Genomic DNA, 20,256 nt, shown 5'->3' with positions numbered 1-20,256 from the left:
TCCCTTTGAAAGATGTTCAAGTTGGTGTTGTGGATGAGGAATGTGTTTGGCATAATGCTGTAAATGCAAAAATATTCAGATTAATGAATAGTTTTTATTGACTGTGCTTTGTATGGTGAAATGACTTACCTGAATTTCATGATGTCACAGAATCTTGCTCTCTCTCTCTCTGTTAGATAGGGATGCAACAACCTTTAAAGTGTCTGATCTCTATTCATTTGCCTGATGAAGAAGTGTCTTTTGAATTTGGTTGCACTACATGAACTGCAGGTTGTTATATACACAGTATATTACAAAAGCAATGGCGTTGTAAAGTTGTCCATGTGTACAGTAAAAATTCCTCTGTAAAATGTAGACTTATTTGTCAAACAACCATGTAAACATTTGGATATCCAAATCTTAAAACTTTACTAAACAACTAACAATGTCTTCTGTCATTTTGTATTAGATTATCTGGCAAGTTAGGACTGGAATACAGTATATGACTTTTGCACAGATTTTTGTCCTGATTTACAGTCAAAGCCAGCTGCTAAAAGTCAGAGACAGTCTGCAGATTTTTGGACTATTGAAGTTGGCTGATCTAACAGAAAATGGCACCGAGTACGAGTTTTTTTTTTTTATTGGCTTCAGACTATGATTCCATCCATTCTGAGGATATCAAACATGTTTGATATTTTGAGCCGATTTTAGAACATGTTGTTTCCATTTGTCATGCGTCTTCTAGCAACAAGGTGCATGTTTCTGCATGAGCTTCAATGTTTGGACAATGTAAAAGTCAGGTAGTGTGTGATCCTCAGTCATTTAGTGTGTGATATCTATGCCAACGCATTCTCATCCCAAGGCGTCATATACTGACGCTTTTGACAATGCGTATAGACCTTATGCACCAGAAAAACAAGGGCACCGCCATCTTTAGAATATTGTTGTTGAACTTCCGTTTTTGCTGTCGCTCTGTATATCTCTATGGCATTACTGTCCAGGAGTAATTAGCTTTTGAAGTGGATTTACTTAATGTAAAGTTAACTAAAGTTATCATGGGGATTGTAATGTTTAAAGCAGATGTCTTAACAAATGTAAGTAGACCGTTCATTCATAAATAGGCAAGATCACTGTGAAAATACAGACAGGAAGACAAAAGACAACGAGTGCAGCGCTGAAAAGGGGCGGGGCTACATAAGGTCTATACATCCAACGCACATGACACCCTTTAGCGTCAATATAACACGCTTCGGTTATGGTAGGTTTAGGTCTGGTGTAGGGTTAGGGTTAGACCACTAGGAGGCGCCGTCTCATATTGACGCTAAAGGGTGCCATGTGTGTTGGATGTATACGCATTGGCAAAAGCGTCAATATATGATGCCTTGGGATGCCCAATTGTTTTTTTTATAACCCTTTACAACCTTTAATCTAAAAGTCATGTAGTGTATTCCAGGCTTTAGAACATCATCATAATGCAGCTGTAAGATCTCATCCAGATCAGAGTTGGTGTTTTGGTCTTCAACTTGAAACCTCTCAAAATTGTATAAACATGCTGTTGGTCTGGATCTTATTTCCAAGTATACGTGTCTGAGTCTCAGTGAGTCACATGCTTCCAGTGAGTGTTGAAGGTAAATCTGTTTATATAACGCCCCCAGTTCTAAGCTCTTTTGCATTAACTTATGTTGCCTTTCAGATAGTTTTTTTTCTCAGTCTGTGTGTTGAGTACTGCCAGATCCTGAAGTTCCTGGTGCACTGCTGGATGTGATGTGCTGATGTTTGAGCTGTTTTTAAAACTGAAGAACCATGAGTTCCCCACCAAGTCCTTCGCCAACCAGGTGGTTCAAAGCCCTGCGGAGGTTAGTATGACCACAAAAATGGTTTTTTTTTTTTTTAATTGATTCGTTAATGAAAAGAATGCTGGCGTCATCAAGCTTTTTAAACATATTGATAAGCTTGTTCAGGTGTTTTTGATAGGGTTGGAAGTGAACTCTGCAGGAGAGTGACTTTTTAAGACCCAAGTTGCCCATTCCTGATTTAGATGATAGTGTAACTCTCGGTTGTATTCCAGATCAAGGATAGAGGACGTGTGTCTGAATAGTGGAGCAGCCACATGTGCAGAGGTCCTGAAGAGAGCCAGAGCAGCTTTCAGGGCCGGACGAACAGCCCAGGACAGCTTCAGACTGGCTCAGCTAGAGGCTTTGGTGCGCATGTTGATGGATCACGAGTGTGACTTTGTAGATGCTCTTGGACGGGATGTGCATAAGGTAATAAGAGTTAAATAAGTCTGATGAGCTAATTATTAAATTATTTATATGACTATAGTTTTTATATTGTAGCCTGGTTTGGTGGAGCAAACTAGTGTGGTGGAAATAGGTAAAACCATGATGGATCCTCATTACTTTGGTTTTTTTAAACAAACTGTGGTATTTAAAAACTACTACTGCCATATGATAGATTCAAGGCTTGTGCTCACCAAAGCTGTATAAAAATATAGTAAAACTATCATGTTTAAATATTATTTATGTATTATGTAAATATTATTTTACTGTTCTCTATTTTAATAAAGTGCCTATTTATTCCTGTGGTGAAAAAGCAGATTTAAAGAATCTTTTTACATTATTTGTTTTGTTGGAAACAGTGATACAATATTACAATATTATTGTATTTTTTCAGGATTCTTAGAAAGTTGAAAAGAACAGCATATATTTGAAATTATAACTTTTTTTGTAATAACGTAAATGTCATTACTGTCACTTTTGCTCAATTTCATCCATCCTATATATATATATCCTGTTGTAGCTAAGGCACACTTTGGTGGAATAATTTTTTTTTTTTTGTGATCTTTCGCATATAGCCTCGCTTTGAAACGGTGATGTCCGAGCTGATGATAGTCAAATGTGAGGCTCTTCACACCATCAGCAACTTGAAGAAATGGATGGAGGTGCAACGTATAGAACGCAACTGGGTATAAACTGAAAAAAGTGACTAAAGCAGCAGAGAAATTTTTTTGTTATGTCTCATGTTTTTGCATGGGTTGTGTACAAAGCAGACACTTGCCAAAGAAACGTGTTCAGTCCCTGAGACACAAAGCCTCACATTGTGTTTTCTCTTAGCTTGCCAAAGTAGCTTATGACGAAGACCATAGCCGGTGTTCTCTGTCACAAGATTAGCAAGCTATTAGTATTTGCCTTTATAAACATGCCAAGCAGTCAAATGATGATGACTGTAAAACCTGGTGATGCTTTTTTATGCTGTATGATGTCAACTATTTCACTCCTTTGAACCAAAAACGGTCAGACGCAACAATGTGACACAGCAAAATGCACTCTTAAAAATTTAATTTCCCAAATCGGGTTTTCGCAGCAATGCCTTAGAAGAACCATTTTTGGTTACTCGATCCTTTCATTGATCAGTTCTTAAAATATTTTTTTTATTCACCCTAACTGAACCCTAAATTCAAATTGTTTGATATAAATGTTGTTTCAAGGTGTTGATCCAGATTTGTTTGCCTTGTGGTAAAATGGCACTTTTTTTATAGTGTTTTAAAGTGAATTTAATACTATTATTTCTACAAGGCTTTCTAAAACCTCCTACAATGTTTTTTTAATGATATTACAGCAGTATTTCTCAAACCTCAAGGGTTAAAAGAGTTTAAAAACAAGCAGCTTTATCATAATTACAGCATAACATACCAGAATAATATTACAGCATATGAGGACATTAGATGTTGCATTGGACAATATTCTGAAAGCCAAAAAGTCTGAGAACCATTGTATTAATGTTTTTCTGAAGATTACAGCTATAGATATTTTTTTGCATTTTCTACTTCAAAATTTCAGGTCAAATCTGTCCGTTTTATTCCTAGGCGACTGCATTTGATGAATGCCTGGTGGTAAATGAGCCGCTGGGTGTGGTATTGATAATTGGGAATTGGACCAGTCCTCTCCAGCTCTGTCTGGTACCTTTAGTAGGTGCCATTGCAGCTGGTAAGTTTTGTTAGTGCGGTCAAATCAATTAATCGCGATATACTGTGTGTGTGTGTGTGTGTGTGTATGTATATATATATATTCAGAAATGATCTATTTAATTTAAATTTTGTTTAAGGTAACTGTGTGATTATAAGCCCACCAGACACCTGCGCTCATACTGCTGAGCTTCTGCACAGACTCATACCAGCTTACCTGGACAATGTGAGTAAAACAGCATTACTATTTTGAGTCCGTCAGCAACAGATTATTAGATCCTGGTTCTTTCTAATTGTTTCATGTGGTTCATTTTTCAGGAATGCTTTCACTCTGTTGTGGCAGCAGCACACGAAATTCCAGAAATGATTGACCTTAAATTTGATAATGTATTCTTCTTCGGTAAGGCCTAGCTGATCCCAGAGTATTTTAAGATGCTATGATGTCACATTGGCCATCAGATAATAGTACCAGTGAGGGCTCTAATAAAGTCCGCTTTTTGGACACATTTTCAGCCTCAAGTTTATACGGTAGTGTATATACAGTATAAAATATTTGTATGCATTTTATGTATATCTGTTAAAATATTGAGCAAATTTTAGGATCACAGTATTATTGATGTCGTCAAAAAAGACTAAAAGCCACAAAACATTAATTGTGGTGATCTTTAAAGCCTTTAACAGTCTTTAATTTTATACCTCAAACACTTCTTAAAGTGTTGCAGCTTTATGGATTTATGTAGCCTATTTGTGAGATTTCTGTGTACTACTGTATTAACAGCTTTAATTCTGTTTTCTTTCAGGCGATAAAGAAAATGGGATTAAAGTAGCTCAAGCTGCTGCTCGGACACTGGCTCGTGTGACTCTGGTACTGAGTGGTAAAAACCCTTGTTATGTTGACAGTCAATGTGACATCAACACGACGGCTCGTCGCATTACCTGGGCACGATTCCATAATGCTGGCCAAAGCGCTGTGGCACCCGACTACATCCTATGCCACGTAGATGCCAAAGATAACCTCCTACAGGCCCTCCGCTGCGCGCTCCTGCAGTTTTACGGGACCGACCCACGCGAGTCCAGGAGCTTCGGTAGGATAGTGAATGAGGAAATCTTCAACAAGGCCAAAGACCAGCTGTGGCGATCTGGAAAGGTGTTTATAGGAGGTCAGGTGAATGATATGGAGAGGTACATTGGTGAGTGGAAGCAGTGTGGCATTGCCAGATATTTTTGTATAATTGAAATGTTTATTAAATCCAATGTGTTAATGGTAATGAGTTATATATGTGTTTTTCTAACACATACAGTAACTACAGGTACTTGTATGTCCCAGGGTTTGTTGATAGATTTTTAGACTTTTTTTGTTCGTTTTTTATATAAAGTCACATTAAAATGTTTTTTTTATTGGTCAAATTATGCCTTTATTTATATTTGCTATGCTTAAAATGCCCTTTATGTCTATAATTAATTGTTTTACCCTTAAAGAAATGTGAAGATAAATTATTAAAATTTAGTGTAATCATAAATACTGGTTTTTACTGTAATAAAAACTGTAATAATCATAAACCATTTTAGTATTTACATAAAAATTTAGTATTTACATTAAATATTCCTATCATCATATCTATCCATCTATCTATCTATCCATCTATCTATCCATCTATCTATCCATCTATCCATCTATCCATCTATCCATCTATCTATCTATCTATCTATCTATCTATCTATCTATCTATCTATCTATCTATCTATCTATCTATCTATCTATCTATCTATCTATCTATCTATCTATCTATCTATCTATCTATCTATCTATCTATCTATCTATCTATCTATCTGTCTGTCTGTCTGTCTGTCTGTCTGTCTGTCTGTCTGTCTGTCTGTCTGTCTGTCTGTCTGTCTGTCTGTCTGTCTGTCTGTCTGTCTGTCTGTCTGTTTGTTTGTTTGTTTGTTTGTTTCTTTTTTGTTTGTTATGTCCAACACAGCAAACAGTTTTGGACCCCAAAAAGTATTTATTTTTTTATTTGTTTAAATTTAAAATTGAATGTACATGTTTACCAAGAAGATAACAGTGTCAGTAAGAGCATGCTTGAGATGAAATATAAGACTTAATATGCTGTGTGAAGAAAATATTGATTTGATATATAATATTGATAGATTTGTAATATTGAATTTTATTTTTGCGTAATTTCCAATTTAACTGTACTTAATTATGCAAAAAAACCCTCCATACACAACCAAATTGAGAAAAAAAAAAATCTATTCCCTAAAAGGCATTGAAATGATTGTATTTTCTGATATTTCAAACTGAAGCACCAACTGTTCTGACGGAGGTTGTGGAGTCTGATCCAATCATGCAGCAGGATGTTTTTGGACCCATCCTTCCCATATTGACAGTCCAGGATGCAGATGAGGCTGTGGCTTTCATCAATTCTAGAGAGAAACCACTATGTGTGTATGCTTACTCCAGTAACAACAAGGTAAATTATTTCCCTGTGGGCATAGCTACATTTAAAATGATGTAAATATCACTCATAAACGCATGCATTTACTCTTATTCTAAGGTGATTTCCAAGATGATGAATGAAACATCCAGTGGTAGTTTCTGTTTGAATGACAGCGTCTTACAGAGTGTGATGGTGGGAATGCCATTCGGAGGAGTTGGTGAGGCACTCTTTTTTTGCTATTATTATCTTACTACAGCATGTAAAGAAATCAGGCAGTGTAAACACTATTTACTTAAAAGTTTAATCCAGTGGATTTTATTGACAGGTGCCAGTGGAATGGGATGCTATCATGGTCGCTACAGTTTTGATGCATTCTCTCATAAGAAGTCCTGCCTTCTGCGAACCACCCGGATTGAGTGCATGGCATACCTGCGTTATCCACCTTATGAAGACCGCAACCTGTCCTTGGTCAGCCTGGCCAGCTCTCTGAATCTGAGGAGTCAGGGTTGGTGCACTGTTCTGTGAGAGCCACTGCTACACAAATCAAATGTCTTTTTACCTTCACTGTGCACAGGAAAGTCTCTTTAATCCTTTGATGTAAAACCATGATACATAAACCAAACGTATGTATTAAATCATGGGCATTTTCTTTGATTCTGTTTTGTAGAACTATACAGAATGTTCCTTATTATCTGCAGGGACAGTCCTCTTGGAGAAAACAGCACATTGCTTTTCAGATACTCATTCAAGGGAGAAAACCACACTAGTGCTATTTGTAATGGAAATGTGAAAATACAAACATGCACTACCATTCAAAAGTTTGGGGTCAGTTATATATATAATTATATATATTTTTAAGAAATTAAGTCTAATTAATCAAGGATGCATTAAATTAATCAAGAGCGGTAGTAGTCATTTACAATATTAGAAATTATTTCTTTCTCAAATAAATGCTGTTCTTTTGAACATTCTTTTCATCGAAATGGATTAGTTTCCACAAAAATATTAAGCAACTCAACGGTGATGTTAATAAGAAATTATTTTTGAGCAACAAATCAGCATAGATTGATTTCTGAAGGGTCATGTGACACTGAAGATTGGAGTCATGATGCTGAAAATGTATAATGACCTTCACAGGAATAACTTACATTTAAAAATATATTAAAATAAAATTGTAATAGCTCACAATATTGCTGTTTTTACTGTATTTTTAATTTAAAAAAAGCATTCTTGGTGAGACTCCTTTTAAAAACATAAAAATCTTACTGACCTTAAACTTTTGAACTGTATATGCGTGAAAAATGTTGTAAAAGGCTGATTCATATTAAATTTGAATCTGTTTATATCATAAAATCAACATTTTCAGGATACAAATGGTAATATTAAAACAATTTTTACCTCAGTAATTTAAGTAATCCATACAGTATGAATAAAAATGACCATTTTAATTTTACATGAAGGTGAACTATAGGATCATCAGAACATGATTGCAGAGTTTATTGTTAGGTTTCTAAAAAACTTTATACAGTAAACTCTGGGACAAAATGCTAGATCAATGTTTTTTTTTTGTATATATATATATATATATGAATACAATACATATAAACTTGTCTCCTATATATATATATATATATATAGGAGACAAGTGGAACATTGCTCAAATTTTAGATGAGACACTGAGATGTTTTCTTCCTCCCCTATTCAGGTCTTTTGTAGATTGTTTCTGGATTGCCCTCTTTCATTGCAGCATATCTAGCCACCGTGAACAAGTAGTCACTCAATCTGTGGAAGCAAAAGGGTCTGCACTGAAATGACTTAAATCACAATGAAATGAATAGATTCTAAGAGAATAAGTTCATACCTGTTTAGATATTTGGCAACTTCAGGATCTGTCTCACCCGAACGGACAATGGGGGCAACACTGTAATACATAACATTTGATACGGTAAGGTAACACATGTGGAACTGAGAATATTGTTTGTGTGCGCGGTTATATCAGACTGACCAGCGTTCAGCCCGTCGACACACCCCTCTGGCCACATGTAAAGCTGCGCTGCTTTTCCCTCCTGACTGCAAATCAAGTATGAGATTAAATGGCTTTCCTTCAGTAATCACCTTACTTACAATATTAATTGTCATCAACATGTCATTAAAGTCGGCATGAAACAGAGGCTGCGACAGTCTTTTCTTCCCTATAGTGACGTATATCCGAGTGAAATGGCTTCTTCAACACTTTATTTTGTCCATCGGGAATTGATTGGAACATTATTTATCTTGTGATTGACAGGTTGTCCTAGCCTCACGTCAGTAAACATGTCATCAGAGAAGAGAAGAGATGTTGTTGCATGAGGGATGGGAAGTCATTTTGATTATAGATTAGGAGGGGGCACTTGAATTACATACAAATATAAGTTGTCAATTTTGATTTCATGGTGAATTTAACAACCCAAATCATAAAACAATTGCAATTTCCCATCTAGGGTCTAATTGCCATTGAACTCAAGATTATTAAGCATATATTTCTGGAACATACATACAGGAAGTATAAAGTTGGTGAGTGGAGGCAACTCCTCTGTCAAAGAATCAATCCACCTCTCCAGCTCAATCACAGCTTGAGAGCTGAACTTTGTCTTCTCTGTTTGGAACAGGGACATCAGAATGAGGCTCATATTTTACTGCTAATCTATGCAGTTAAACATTTGAATGTATTTGTATATTGAAAACGAAAAAGAGCTTACGGATGTGACTGTCTCTAGCTGATGACCGTGGAGTGGCAATATTTGACCCTACGTCCTGAAGTACACACTGAATCTGTACACATAAGAGAAGTATGTGGACACTTATGCCACACAAAAATATAAACCATCCATGAGCCATTTTTTTTGAAAACATTTATAGTCAAATGACTGAAATCAACTTGATGCCAGGTGCAAAAATGACTCAGAGAAGTAGAATTAATTCTGTAGAAAGGCCTCCCAAAATCTATTTGCAGATGGCTTTTGTATATAAAGCAATACAACTCATGCATTTAAAGAATGGCGTCCGAATACTATCAGGTCCACTGTAGATAAAATAATTTATTGCTTCTCATCAAACATCAGAGAGAAACAGACCTTGTCCAGCTGATCTGTGAACGAATGGCCACTGTCAATGCAAAATTCTCTTGCTAACCTGAAAAGGGGAATCAGACGTTTCATTGAAAGCATTTTAAAGTCATTTGACCCACACATTACGCTACATTACCCAATAGCTGATGATAATTCATCTGTTGTTCCCAAAGCATCAAATATATGATCCTCCTTTGGTCTCCTCTCACCTGTGAAGGTACTGGAAAAACCTAATGAGGTGAGACATTGAAAACAAGACAATGTCGTTTACACAAACCTAACACTTTCAGTTTGATATGCAACTCTTGTACCCAGTGACATAACTTCCAAATTTTTTTGTAAATATATTCTGCTGATCATTTCAAAATCCCAATATATTGGCTGCTAGCACAGATAAGCATATCTATATATTATAAAATAACCTTTATCTCCAGTTTTTGTGTATATCTTGGGAATTCTTCTGGTTTCTTCAGATGAGCTGGCATACCTTGGAAAAATAAGATAACTTTAGTAACATTCAAAGTATCTAAGCTGATGCACTTGTAGGTCATTGGTTACATGATTAGCCTGAAACACATGGGATATGGGCTTCAAAGCTACAACACAGTCCTTTTACCTTTTTTTATCCCCACACACAGCCTGCATCTGCTTTATGCTTATACATGTCCCTAAACGAAGAGCACGGTGAAGACCCGTGGACCTGGTCACGATGGATAACATCGTAAACGCTAAAACATTTCCAAACGCGCTTCTGTGTTTACTGTTGACGTTTTGACAACTTCCGCTGCCCGTAGACGGGCGTTCCTCACGCAACATATGACACGAGGGGGTGCGAATTACGATTGGTGTTTTGAGAGTTGGTGACTGTGAGAGCTTCATCCTGATAGGCGGGTTTAGAGTCAGCGATGTGAGAGCTCAATCCTGATTGGGTCAGACTACAGCGAAGGTTCACGTGTATGGCAATGGACAAGCCGAAGCGATGCGTTACAGTGTATGACACTTTACTTCAGGATTTCTCGATTATATTAGCTAAACTGTTATTATTGTCTGCTACAAGTAGTATAGTGCGCTGTATTAAACTCGGTGGATGATCACAAATATGAGATTTTAGGAAAATTTTATTGCTTCGGTCAGCCTATACTGAAACATTTTCTGGGAAATATCTTTAGGAGTTTAACCAAGCTCTAAAAATCAGGATGCAAACAAGAGAGTTCTTGGTTTCAGCACCAGGGAAAGTGATTCTCCACGGCGAGCATTCTGTCGTGCACGGAAAGGTGGGTGTTTAAATCAGTGACCCCAACACTGACGTCTTTTAATTGACGAGTTTGCACTTTTCCTTCCCTAAAGTCGTGTTTTAGAAAAATCATAGTTTTAAAGGATATTTCGTTTAGTATAAAAAAAGCTGATATTTTATGGCCCTGAAAATCATTTTCAGTAGTCCATTTGTTCCATTTGTGTGAATACTTTTATATGTGTAATATGTCATTTTTATGTAGTATAGTTTTATTACTTATAGTTATTCCATTTTGATTAAAAATCACTAAAAATACAACATACAATGTTGGTATTACAGATGAAATAGCATGCTAACTTAAAGTTTGATATATTCCTTTAACACGATGTGCTAAGGTGTCAGTTGGCTCTAATCTGTAGCATTAATGTTATGTAGAGAGTATCAGCTACTGACATGTTTTTTTTTATTGATTTTATTTATTTAGTTTTTTACCAATAGGTATTTATTTAGAAGGTATTTAATAACAACTGTTTCAGTATTGATTTTAGGGTTAATAATGTTCATAGTCACAGTAGATGAGATAGTTAGTTAGTTAATTATGGTTAATTATATCCAATGTACTTTTGGAAAACTGAAATCAAAGGGATAGTTCACCTTAAATTGTAAAATTTGTCATCACTTACTCACCCTCAAGTTGTTCCAAACCTGTATTGAATTTCTTTCTTTTGTTGAACACAAGAGAAGATATTTTGAAGAATGTTGATAACCATACAATTGATGGTAGCCATTGATTTCCAAAGGTTTTTTTTTCCTACTATGGAAGTCAATGGCTACCATCAACTGTCTGGTTACCAAAATTCTTCAGAATACCTTATTTATGTTTAACTTTTATTTATTTATTTATTTATTTTCATTTTTACTATCCCTTTAAATTCCCTCTTCTGTTCTGTATTGATTTTAAACAGGTTGCTTTGGCTGTGAGCTTGAATTTGCGCACATACCTGCGGCTGCAGTCCACAGCATCCGGTGAAGTGCGCATTAACCTCCCCAACATTGATACTTTTTTGGCCTGGGAAATAACAGCACTGCAGCCTCTTCTGGCTGGGTGTAAAGGTGAGAGAAGATAAATTATTATTATTATTTTTTTAAATAAAAGCATAGTTCACCCAAAAATGAAAACTCTTTCATTATTTACCCCTGTATATTCATTGAAGTTGTAATAAAGCAGTGTCGGAAAGCAATCATCTCTGGCCTGTGTTTCTTTGACTGTTCATTGTATCAGCAGAGCAGGGTGACCTGAAGGAACTTGACGCAGATCTTTTGAAGAGACTACGTGAATTCACAGGCATTTCAGATGATTCCACAGACACAAGAAGCATGGCAGTCTTGGCTTTCCTCTACATGTACCTGAGTGTTTTTTCAGAGTAAGAACACCGTTCAACTATCAAGTGCCCTATTAAAAAATTAGTATGAACCTTGTGTGTTTGCACACACATGGCGAATAAATCTGATTCTGATTCTATAACTCAACTATGGTCTGCATTGGCTACCTGTGAACAATATCAACTTTAACCCGTCCTCAAACACTGTAGTTGTAGCTCAGGCAGAGAGTGAGGTGGAGCTATAATTGTATTATAATAGCTCCAGAGGAGGTATTATAAAATTATAATATAATTGTATTATAATAGCTCCAGTGGTGGAGCTATAATTGTATATTATGATGAAATTAAAGTGTTTTTTGAACTTGGATGCATGTAAACCTATTTGTTGGAGACCTCCAAAACAAAATTAGTAAACTTTAAAATGGCAAAATAGGGGCACTGTATTTGAAACCTTCATATGGACATTGTTGTAACTTGGGCTTTTGACATTTGCTGTGTTTTTATCAGAGCTCTGGCCAGTATCACAGTGTCTGTGTGGTCAGAGTTGCCCACAGGAGCTGGTTTAGGCTCCAGTGCCGCCTATAATGTTTGTCTGTCTGCCGCTCTGCTGTCTGCCCGAGGCACCATATCGTCTCCTCTTACGCCACAGCAGGAGTCAGCCAGGTAACACTTCATCACAATGCAGTATGGGGCTTTTATATGTAGGTAATGTATTTAAGGATTGTTTCATTTACTTTTTTACAGTTAGAGTCTCCCTTAAACAACCTGCAATCTTTTGGTTACCAGACCAGATTGTTAGTGATAAGGCTACACCCTTTTAATAGACACATCTGATCATCTAAAATCACATGATGAATTAAGCAATCAAGGAGCAGAGCAGAGATATTAAAGTCCTTTCAAAAATCCATCCAGGTTTTTGAAAATGTGTGGTTTGAAATATAGGATAAAAAGGGGTCAAATTTAGAATTGCTCTTCTGGTCATGTTCATTCACATTTAGTTGCCATTATTCCTGCCCTCCTCCTATTTTTAATATTAATTTTAATATTAGTTGTGAAAATGTTCTGTTTGTGTTGTAGTTGGTGTAAAGATAAGATGGAGCTGATTAACAGGTGGGCGTTCATGGGCGAGAAGATCATCCATGGTAACCCTTCAGGGGTGGATAATGCTGTGAGCACGTGGGGTATGACTGCCGTCTTATGCATCCATAATGCTTCTTCATTTGATGTATTGTAATATATCACTTTATGCTTTCTATAATAGGTGGCTTTTTAAGATACCATGCTGGGAATATAACTCCACTGAGCTGGTAAAATTTGAACTGTTTTCACAATATATTTTTTAAGTTACTGTTCCAATCAGTAAAGTACACTGCCTGGTCACTGTTTGGATATAAATAGACAAATACTTAAGAGTCTATGACTGGATCATTATTGCAGTTATTATTGTGATTCTAGCATGTTATAGACCATTTTGCAAGATGTAAACAACACTGGTCCAGAAACACTTCCTGTTTCCGTTTGTAACTGTTTTCTTTATTTCACACGTAAAGATGTTTGTTTAACTTTTTGATTCAGTTTTATATGTTCTGTTGGTTGTATTTTGTCCCAGCTTTTATGTAGTGTTAAAAAACTGAAACAGGAAGTGCTTCTGGACCAGTGTTGTTTACATCTTCCAAAATGGTCTATATGTTTGGCATCAATTTGTTAACCCTGATTGATGAAGTGTGTAGGTTTATTTTCTTAAACAACCTTGTAAGATGCAAATTGTGAAATGGTGGGGAGGGAGTTGAATTGGCACCTCTGAGTCCGTACCTTGAATCCGTTGAAGGTCTTTGGGATGTGCTGGAGGAGACTTTACAGAGTGCTGGACTCTGTCAGTACAAGATCTTGACCAAAAATGTGCACCTCTTGATGGAAATAAATGTTGTGGTGATGTTTCCATCAAGAGGTGCGTCATTTTTTGGTCAAGATATACAAGTTTTAGCCTATTCTACTCCAAATAGCGACTTTTTTTTCCAGGCAGTGTATATAAAAAGTTATCTCAGTGAAATTACAAAACCAACATATTTTTCTAAGTGTGTTATTGGGTTCATTGTATCCCCAGGGTCCCCATTCTGAGGATCCTTCTCACTAACACCAAAGTACCACGGAGCACCAAAGTGCTTGTCTCTGGAGTGAAGGACAAAATTAACAAGGTAGTAAATGGCTCCCCACCCTCTTCCATATTTTTATTCCTGTGCCCTTCAATTAGCATAATGGCTGGTGTTGTGTGAGGGAGGAACACTCCAGGGGCCCAGCGCTGAGTGCCTTTTAGAAGAGCTCCAAATGAAACACTCTGCCAACGCTCCTGTGCTCTGTTACCCTGACAACGGCAGCAGGTAGCCTCACTGCTGGCACATCCCGATTGGCCAAGTGGAATTCCGGTATTATTGGGGTGGAAAAGAGTAAAGAGTCAGGACAGACTTGAAAGGGGTCATTCTACACTTTTGTTACATTATTAGTCAAAGAAAAAAGCTGTGAACAAGCCCAATTTAGTTTTACTCAGCCATTTCCACCCTCCTTTAGAATTTGTTTCAAAGTTGAATTCCTCATTCGATCTGTTGAGTATCTGATTTATTTCAATTGAGCACAATGGCAGTACACCATGCTTCAACTTCACACTTGTTAGAGCACCTAAGAGCAGATGCCATTGATTTTTTTTTTTTTTTTTTTTGTGTGCGCCAGCCAGTACTTCACACTCCAGCGTCCTAGGTAGCATACACTATTATTCATCTGTGTCTGCCAATTCAATGGCAGCTGGCAAAAGTGCATGATATTTTTAACCCCAAACCAGTTAAGTGCAAACCCTAACCTGCAGCCAATTTCATTGGTAAACTAATGGCATCAGTTATCAGAGAATGTCAACGACATAGGACAGTCAAACCAAAAATTATTCAGATACCAGATAACATTTTTTAAATAGAATTTTTACTAGTGGGTGCAAGACACTAGTTCATAGCAAAATAAACTAAAATATGACGTATTATACCAAAAAATTATTTAATACCAAAAAATTATTCATACAGTGGACTACCAGTTAAATTTCTAAAAAAAAAATTGGGACCAAACATTATTCCGACAGTTTGACCTGACCATGTTTTGCTTTTATTTTTTGCTTGAATTGCTAATGTGACCTTTTTACACCACCGACTGAACAAAATTAAGCATTGCTTGGTAATTGGTTGACCTAAATTGGTATTATCTAATTTTGTACTTTAACAGCTAACAGCTATTCAACCTAATTTAATTGTGAGACAGTCTAACAGAAGGATGGCCAAAACCAATTGAAATACCAACTGATTTGATAACTCTTGAGTTCTTGTCATATTTTATTAGCATATTCTAAACTATAGCGACTAAACTGTGATAATGTGAGAAATGTTGAAGGTGTCTGAATTTTTTTTTTTTTTTGGTTTGACTGTACATTGGACTGTTATTTCCAAATGGCAAGAGTTTGATTTGCAGTTGTATGGTAATATTCTGTTTGACTTAAGGATTGACAATTATAATAATCTTTAACTGATTTTTCTTGATGAATAATGTTGTTCTCTCAGTTGTGTTTGTACAGCACTTATCTGTCCTTTTAGTACTCTGCACTGTGTTGTCTTGCAGTTTTCCTCTGTAATGAAGCCAGTTCTGGAGTCCGTCAGCGCGGTGTCCTGCACCTGTGAACAGACTCTCACAGAGATGGCCACACACGGACCATCAGCTGAGCACTACAACATACTGGAGGTACAATCACACAGCTTTTTCTTCATAAACAAGATACATTTTATTATTTGTGCCAGACACTTTTTTCAGTTTTTACCACATTTTTCCTGTCTGAGACAAATTTGGGAAATTGTAAAGATTTCTTTCATGGAATCAGCAGTTGCTTTTGTTATTTACAACAGTTAACTTTTTGGATTGGTAAGTTCAAAAGTAGGGTTGGGTATCGTTTGAATTTGAACGATTCTGATTCCGATTGCGATTCCTTGTTTCGATTCCGGTTCCTAACGATTCTCGATTCCGATTCTTTTAAGAGGCAGGGTCAAAAAAGTTTAGCTAACCTTGCTAACCAACGGCCTTTCTGAAGGAAATACTCCTTCTGTAAAAATACTCCTTTTGTCACAAATTTTGCATTTTGCCGAGATTTCGTTATTTTTAGAAAAGTGAAGCCACACTTTGGATCGCCGACGTAAGGTACTCGTGTTCGACTCGCGTGGTTATGCCAACACTTCCGGTAGACGCTAGTCTGACATAAATGAAAGTTGATGTCTGCCCTTTTTTTTAACCCAAGATGTCTCTAGGGTCATATATCAATATCTATCACATATGCAACAAACATAAAATGTTGTGTAGTGAACAACCAGTATAACGTTATACAAGAGTTGTTGTTGGACACATGGCCAAGGAGTTTGCACATTACACATTGATTTGTGTTGGGCAGAAGAGCGACGCAAGTTTGAATCATCCTGTTTTTCTGTTTTCTGCTCAGAATTTCTTGTCCTCCCTCAAATTTCCTTTCAATAAAAAGTGGCAAAAGACCAAAGAAATGATCAATATTTCTATTTGAAGAAAGCCCTGATGGCTGGATGGATGGGTTTTATTGATCCTTTTTAGACTTTTCTCTGTGTCATTTGTCATCAGGAGCTGATTGATATAAACCAGCACCATCTGAATGTGATGGGTGTGGGTCACTCATCTTTGGACACACTGTGTAGGGTCACTTTGGCCAGAGGGCTGCACAGCAAACTGACGGGGGCAGGAGGAGGAGGCTGTGGAATCACTCTCCTACGACCAGGTACCAATATACACACCAGAATACCAAAGATTTTGGTTCTTGTTCCTCAAAAATCAATGCCGTTATGCTAGAATGTTATAAGTGGTTGCTAGGGCTCAGTGTTGGGGGAAGTTACTTTTAAAAGTAATGGATTACAATATTGTGTTTCTCCCTAAAAAGGTAACTAATTTTGTCACTTACAAATACAATAATTAGGTAGTGTTACTCAAACAAACCTTTCAGCTGTGCTGCCATTCTGGATTGCAGGAGAAGAAAGTTCAACACTCTTACTTAAATTTTATTACATTACTCAAAATTTAATTTTTTGGCTTTTAGTATGAATTTGTTAGCTGGTGTGTTCCAAAAAAAAGATTCCGGATTTTTATGACCTCACCGCGGACTTCAGCTTCTCGACACATTTTCTGTCCAATCAAATGCTATCTAGAATCTAAAGCGTCCCGCCCCGTAACGTTACTTGGCTCAAACTGATCCTCGTCATCGGTAGACGATTCTGCTAAGTCTGTTGGTGCAGGAGAAGTGGCAGAGAAATATCCTTTACTATTGAATCCAACGTATCATTAGCGCTCAGATTTGCTTCCATGTGCTGTCAAGTACAACTTGAAATCTGTGAGGTAAACTAAACTATTGGCTATTTGAAAAGGGGGAGGAGCCATTCAATATGTCCCAACTTAACTTCCAACTTAGCATCACACAAAGCTGCTCGTTCCATGGCACTTCAGTGGGCCTTTAAATAAAAAAAAAAAACAAATTGCCAAAAATTCATTTTTTTAGCTTGTTTGTATGGTTGGTCAGCAAAAGTCAGGAGCAAAGACATTGGTTAATAAAGTGAGATTAAATACATAAAGTATAATAACTAACATATTTAGATATTGCAGGTTTTGTGTAATATTCTGAGTTTGCATTTCATTGTTGAGGAATACTGAATCTGTTTTTGTTCAAGTGAGATGAGTAAATGCCAGCTCACATTTAGACTAGAACTACAATAACCAAGATGTTTACACAGCGCACACACCACCTCTGCACTTACAGTACTTCTGATTTCTCTTAACATGGGGGCAAGAGAGGTGTCAGTCCATAAATGGGAAAACAAAGTCATTTGAAAAGTGACTAATATTTATAATAATATTTAGCAGTAAATTGAAGAGTAATGCATTACTTTACAGGTTACTCATGTTACTTGTAATACTCTCAATATTTCTAGGGCTTTGTGATGCAGTTGTGTTGACAACTAGACAATCTTCTGTCAATTCTGACACCTGAATTATTATAATTGTACCAATCATTATTGTTTTCGTATGAAATGTCTTCATGGAACCATATGGAGTATATTTTTTTATATGCTTCCTGTGGTTACTCAGTCTGATTGCTGCGTATTGTTGAAAAGTCTCCATGAGGGTGGCACCCCGCAGACTGCGTGACTGTTTAATGTGATTTGTGAGGTAAATCTTGCTTGTCACTCTTGTCTGACAAAGCTAACAACTTGACGCAGAAGCTGTCAGAATGGGCCACACTCTTTGTTTATGCCTGAAGCCACTAAAGCATTGAATTTTAATCAGGATCTTAGAACCCTCAAAAACAGCCTCCAATAAAGAGGAGACACAATGCATGAAGAACCCGGGCAACGTTTATGCTGTGATGTTGTTAGCCTAGCAGCTTGAGTTTGTGACTTTGTCATTTCTAGGCATGCCTTGTTAAGGCTGAATTGAGACTTCTGAGGTAAAATCCTTTTCTTTATTTGATTTGCAGACAGGATTGTTCTTTCACAACTGTTTTGTGTCTTATTGCTCCTTTAAATCTAGTTGTTTGCTATCTCAGCAGTATTTAAACGTCCCCATAATGCTTTTCGGGAATTACTTTTCATTTAGTGTGTTATATAGCTGTTCATTGTCTCCCAAACTGCCTTGAAACAGGTTGTCAGTAATTCCATTGTTCCAATTCAATTCCATTGTTATATAATATAATATAATTGTACACAAAGGTTACATTTATTTGATCAAATACAATTTAAAAAATACATAAAATACAATTTAAAATCTGTTTTCTTTTTTAATATATGCTGAATTTTCAGCATTATTATTCCAATCTTCAGTGTCACACGATGATCCTTCAGAAACCATTCTAATATGATGATTTGGAGCTCAAGAAACATTTTTTAATATTATTACCAATGCTGATAACAGTAATGGAGTAATTTGTCTTAGGTCTTTGTGTTAATGGGTGTTTTATCCTTTTTGCTTGCAGAGACAGATGCATCAGTGATTCAGAGCACCTTTGAGGAGTTAAAGTCTTGTGGCTTTGACTGCTGGGAGACCAGTATTGGAGCGCCTGGGGTACAGCAGCACTCATCTGCTGTGCTCAGTCAGGACACACTGAAGATCCTCAACAGCTACTGAGACTCTCCACACATCAATGCCACTAGATGGCAGCAGAGTGTAACGCATGGATTAAATATTGTCGATTTTAGACAGTGTTTGAATGCAAATAATAGATATTTTAAATACATAGGAATGAAATTAATGTAAAATAATATTTAATAAATTCCAATCATATTTTTAATAAAAGCTATGTTGCACAAAAATATTATTTCCTGTCTATGTATTCCTAGCAAATGTAGGACGGTCGACTCTTTTGCCAAAATGTTTATCAACACGACTCACATTCCCGACCCGAACTAGCACAGCTTGGAGCATTTTGGATTGAGTACAGCCGTTGTATTACTGTCTCTAAACCCAAAGTAATTACCTTTCAGTTCTTTGCTCTTTGTCAGAATATTTTGCACCGTAACGGGTTTGAAGCATAGGTTTGAAGCCAAGTAGTGAATGCAAGGATGCATTTGGCTGTCGGCCAGACGCAGACCACGCTGATCTGTGAGGCGCAGTGATGAAATAAACGCTTTGCACTTTGAGCGGAGCACATTTCCCCACAGTCCCAGGAGAGGGGTGTAATTTTAGTGGTGTTTTGTAAGGAACAGATAAAGAAGGCTATCTTCAGCACGCAAGACCTGAAGGTAGAGAAAAGGAAATGGATTTGCACTGAGATTAACGTGTTACCGTGTAAACTGATGGCCGGTGTTCTGACGTCGATCGAATTTGCTACGTATATGGTCATGCGCATGTGCAGACTCCGGTTTTTTTTTTTTTTTTTAAACAGTAAGGTAAATTTTCGTGTGTTATAATGGCAGAAGGACTCTTATGCTTGAACAAGTCAATTTGAGAAGACCTAGGGAGGCCAGAGATGACTTTGAAAGTGAGTTTTGCCAGTTTTGTAAATGTGAAGCCGTCAGCAAGCTTAATCCAGGTGAGTTTCGGAAAGTGATGCAGCGTAAAA

At 36.8% G+C, this 20,256-nt stretch overlaps 3 protein-coding genes across 4 annotated transcripts; 2 read left to right on the top strand and 1 right to left on the bottom strand.

Annotated features, from left to right (window-relative positions):
• The first annotated feature begins 503 nt into the window (after positions 1–503).
• Positions 504–7,731, top strand: aldh3b4 (aldehyde dehydrogenase 3 family, member B4). Its single transcript, XM_039659861.2, has 10 exons — positions 504–1,835; positions 2,048–2,243; positions 2,834–2,944; positions 3,845–3,965; positions 4,084–4,169; positions 4,262–4,343; positions 4,744–5,133; positions 6,251–6,417; positions 6,502–6,601; positions 6,710–7,731. The coding sequence occupies exons 1-10, from the start codon at positions 1,783–1,785 to the stop codon at positions 6,907–6,909; spliced, it is 1,506 nt and encodes a 501-aa protein (XP_039515795.2). The 5' UTR covers positions 504–1,782; the 3' UTR covers positions 6,910–7,731.
• A 132-nt stretch (positions 7,732–7,863) lies between these two features.
• mmab (metabolism of cobalamin associated B) lies at positions 7,864–10,293 on the bottom strand. Its single transcript, XM_039659866.2, has 9 exons — positions 10,108–10,293; positions 9,914–9,978; positions 9,628–9,721; positions 9,498–9,555; positions 9,123–9,195; positions 8,922–9,019; positions 8,390–8,454; positions 8,246–8,305; positions 7,864–8,166 (listed from the first exon to the last, which is right to left on the bottom strand). Exons 1-9 carry the CDS (start codon positions 10,209–10,211, stop codon positions 8,082–8,084), a joined length of 702 nt encoding a protein of 233 aa, XP_039515800.2. The 5' UTR covers positions 10,212–10,293; the 3' UTR covers positions 7,864–8,081.
• Positions 10,294–10,433: 140 nt separating this feature from the next.
• Positions 10,434–19,497, top strand: mvk (mevalonate kinase). Of its 2 annotated transcripts, none has more exons than XM_039659863.2 (10): positions 10,434–10,765; positions 11,691–11,838; positions 12,008–12,149; positions 12,615–12,770; positions 13,185–13,288; positions 13,369–13,414; positions 14,212–14,302; positions 15,759–15,878; positions 16,776–16,929; positions 19,171–19,497. In XM_039659863.2, exons 1-10 carry the CDS (start codon positions 10,688–10,690, stop codon positions 19,320–19,322), a joined length of 1,191 nt encoding a protein of 396 aa, XP_039515797.2. In that variant the 5' UTR covers positions 10,434–10,687; the 3' UTR covers positions 19,323–19,497. The 2 variants fall into 2 exon arrangements, with proteins under 2 accessions (XP_039515797.2, XP_039515798.2); XM_039659864.2 differs by having other exon boundaries at positions 10,436–10,765; positions 12,011–12,149.
• Positions 19,498–20,256: the final 759 nt, after the last annotated feature.

The sequence above is a fragment of the Pimephales promelas genome, chromosome 4, assembly GCF_988280905.1.
Source record: "Pimephales promelas chromosome 4, fPimPro1.hap1.1, whole genome shotgun sequence".
NCBI classification, from domain to species: domain Eukaryota; kingdom Metazoa; phylum Chordata; class Actinopteri; order Cypriniformes; family Leuciscidae; genus Pimephales; species Pimephales promelas.
The sequence above is the reverse complement of the archived record's forward strand: the minus strand, read 5'-3'. Positions and strand labels throughout refer to the sequence as shown.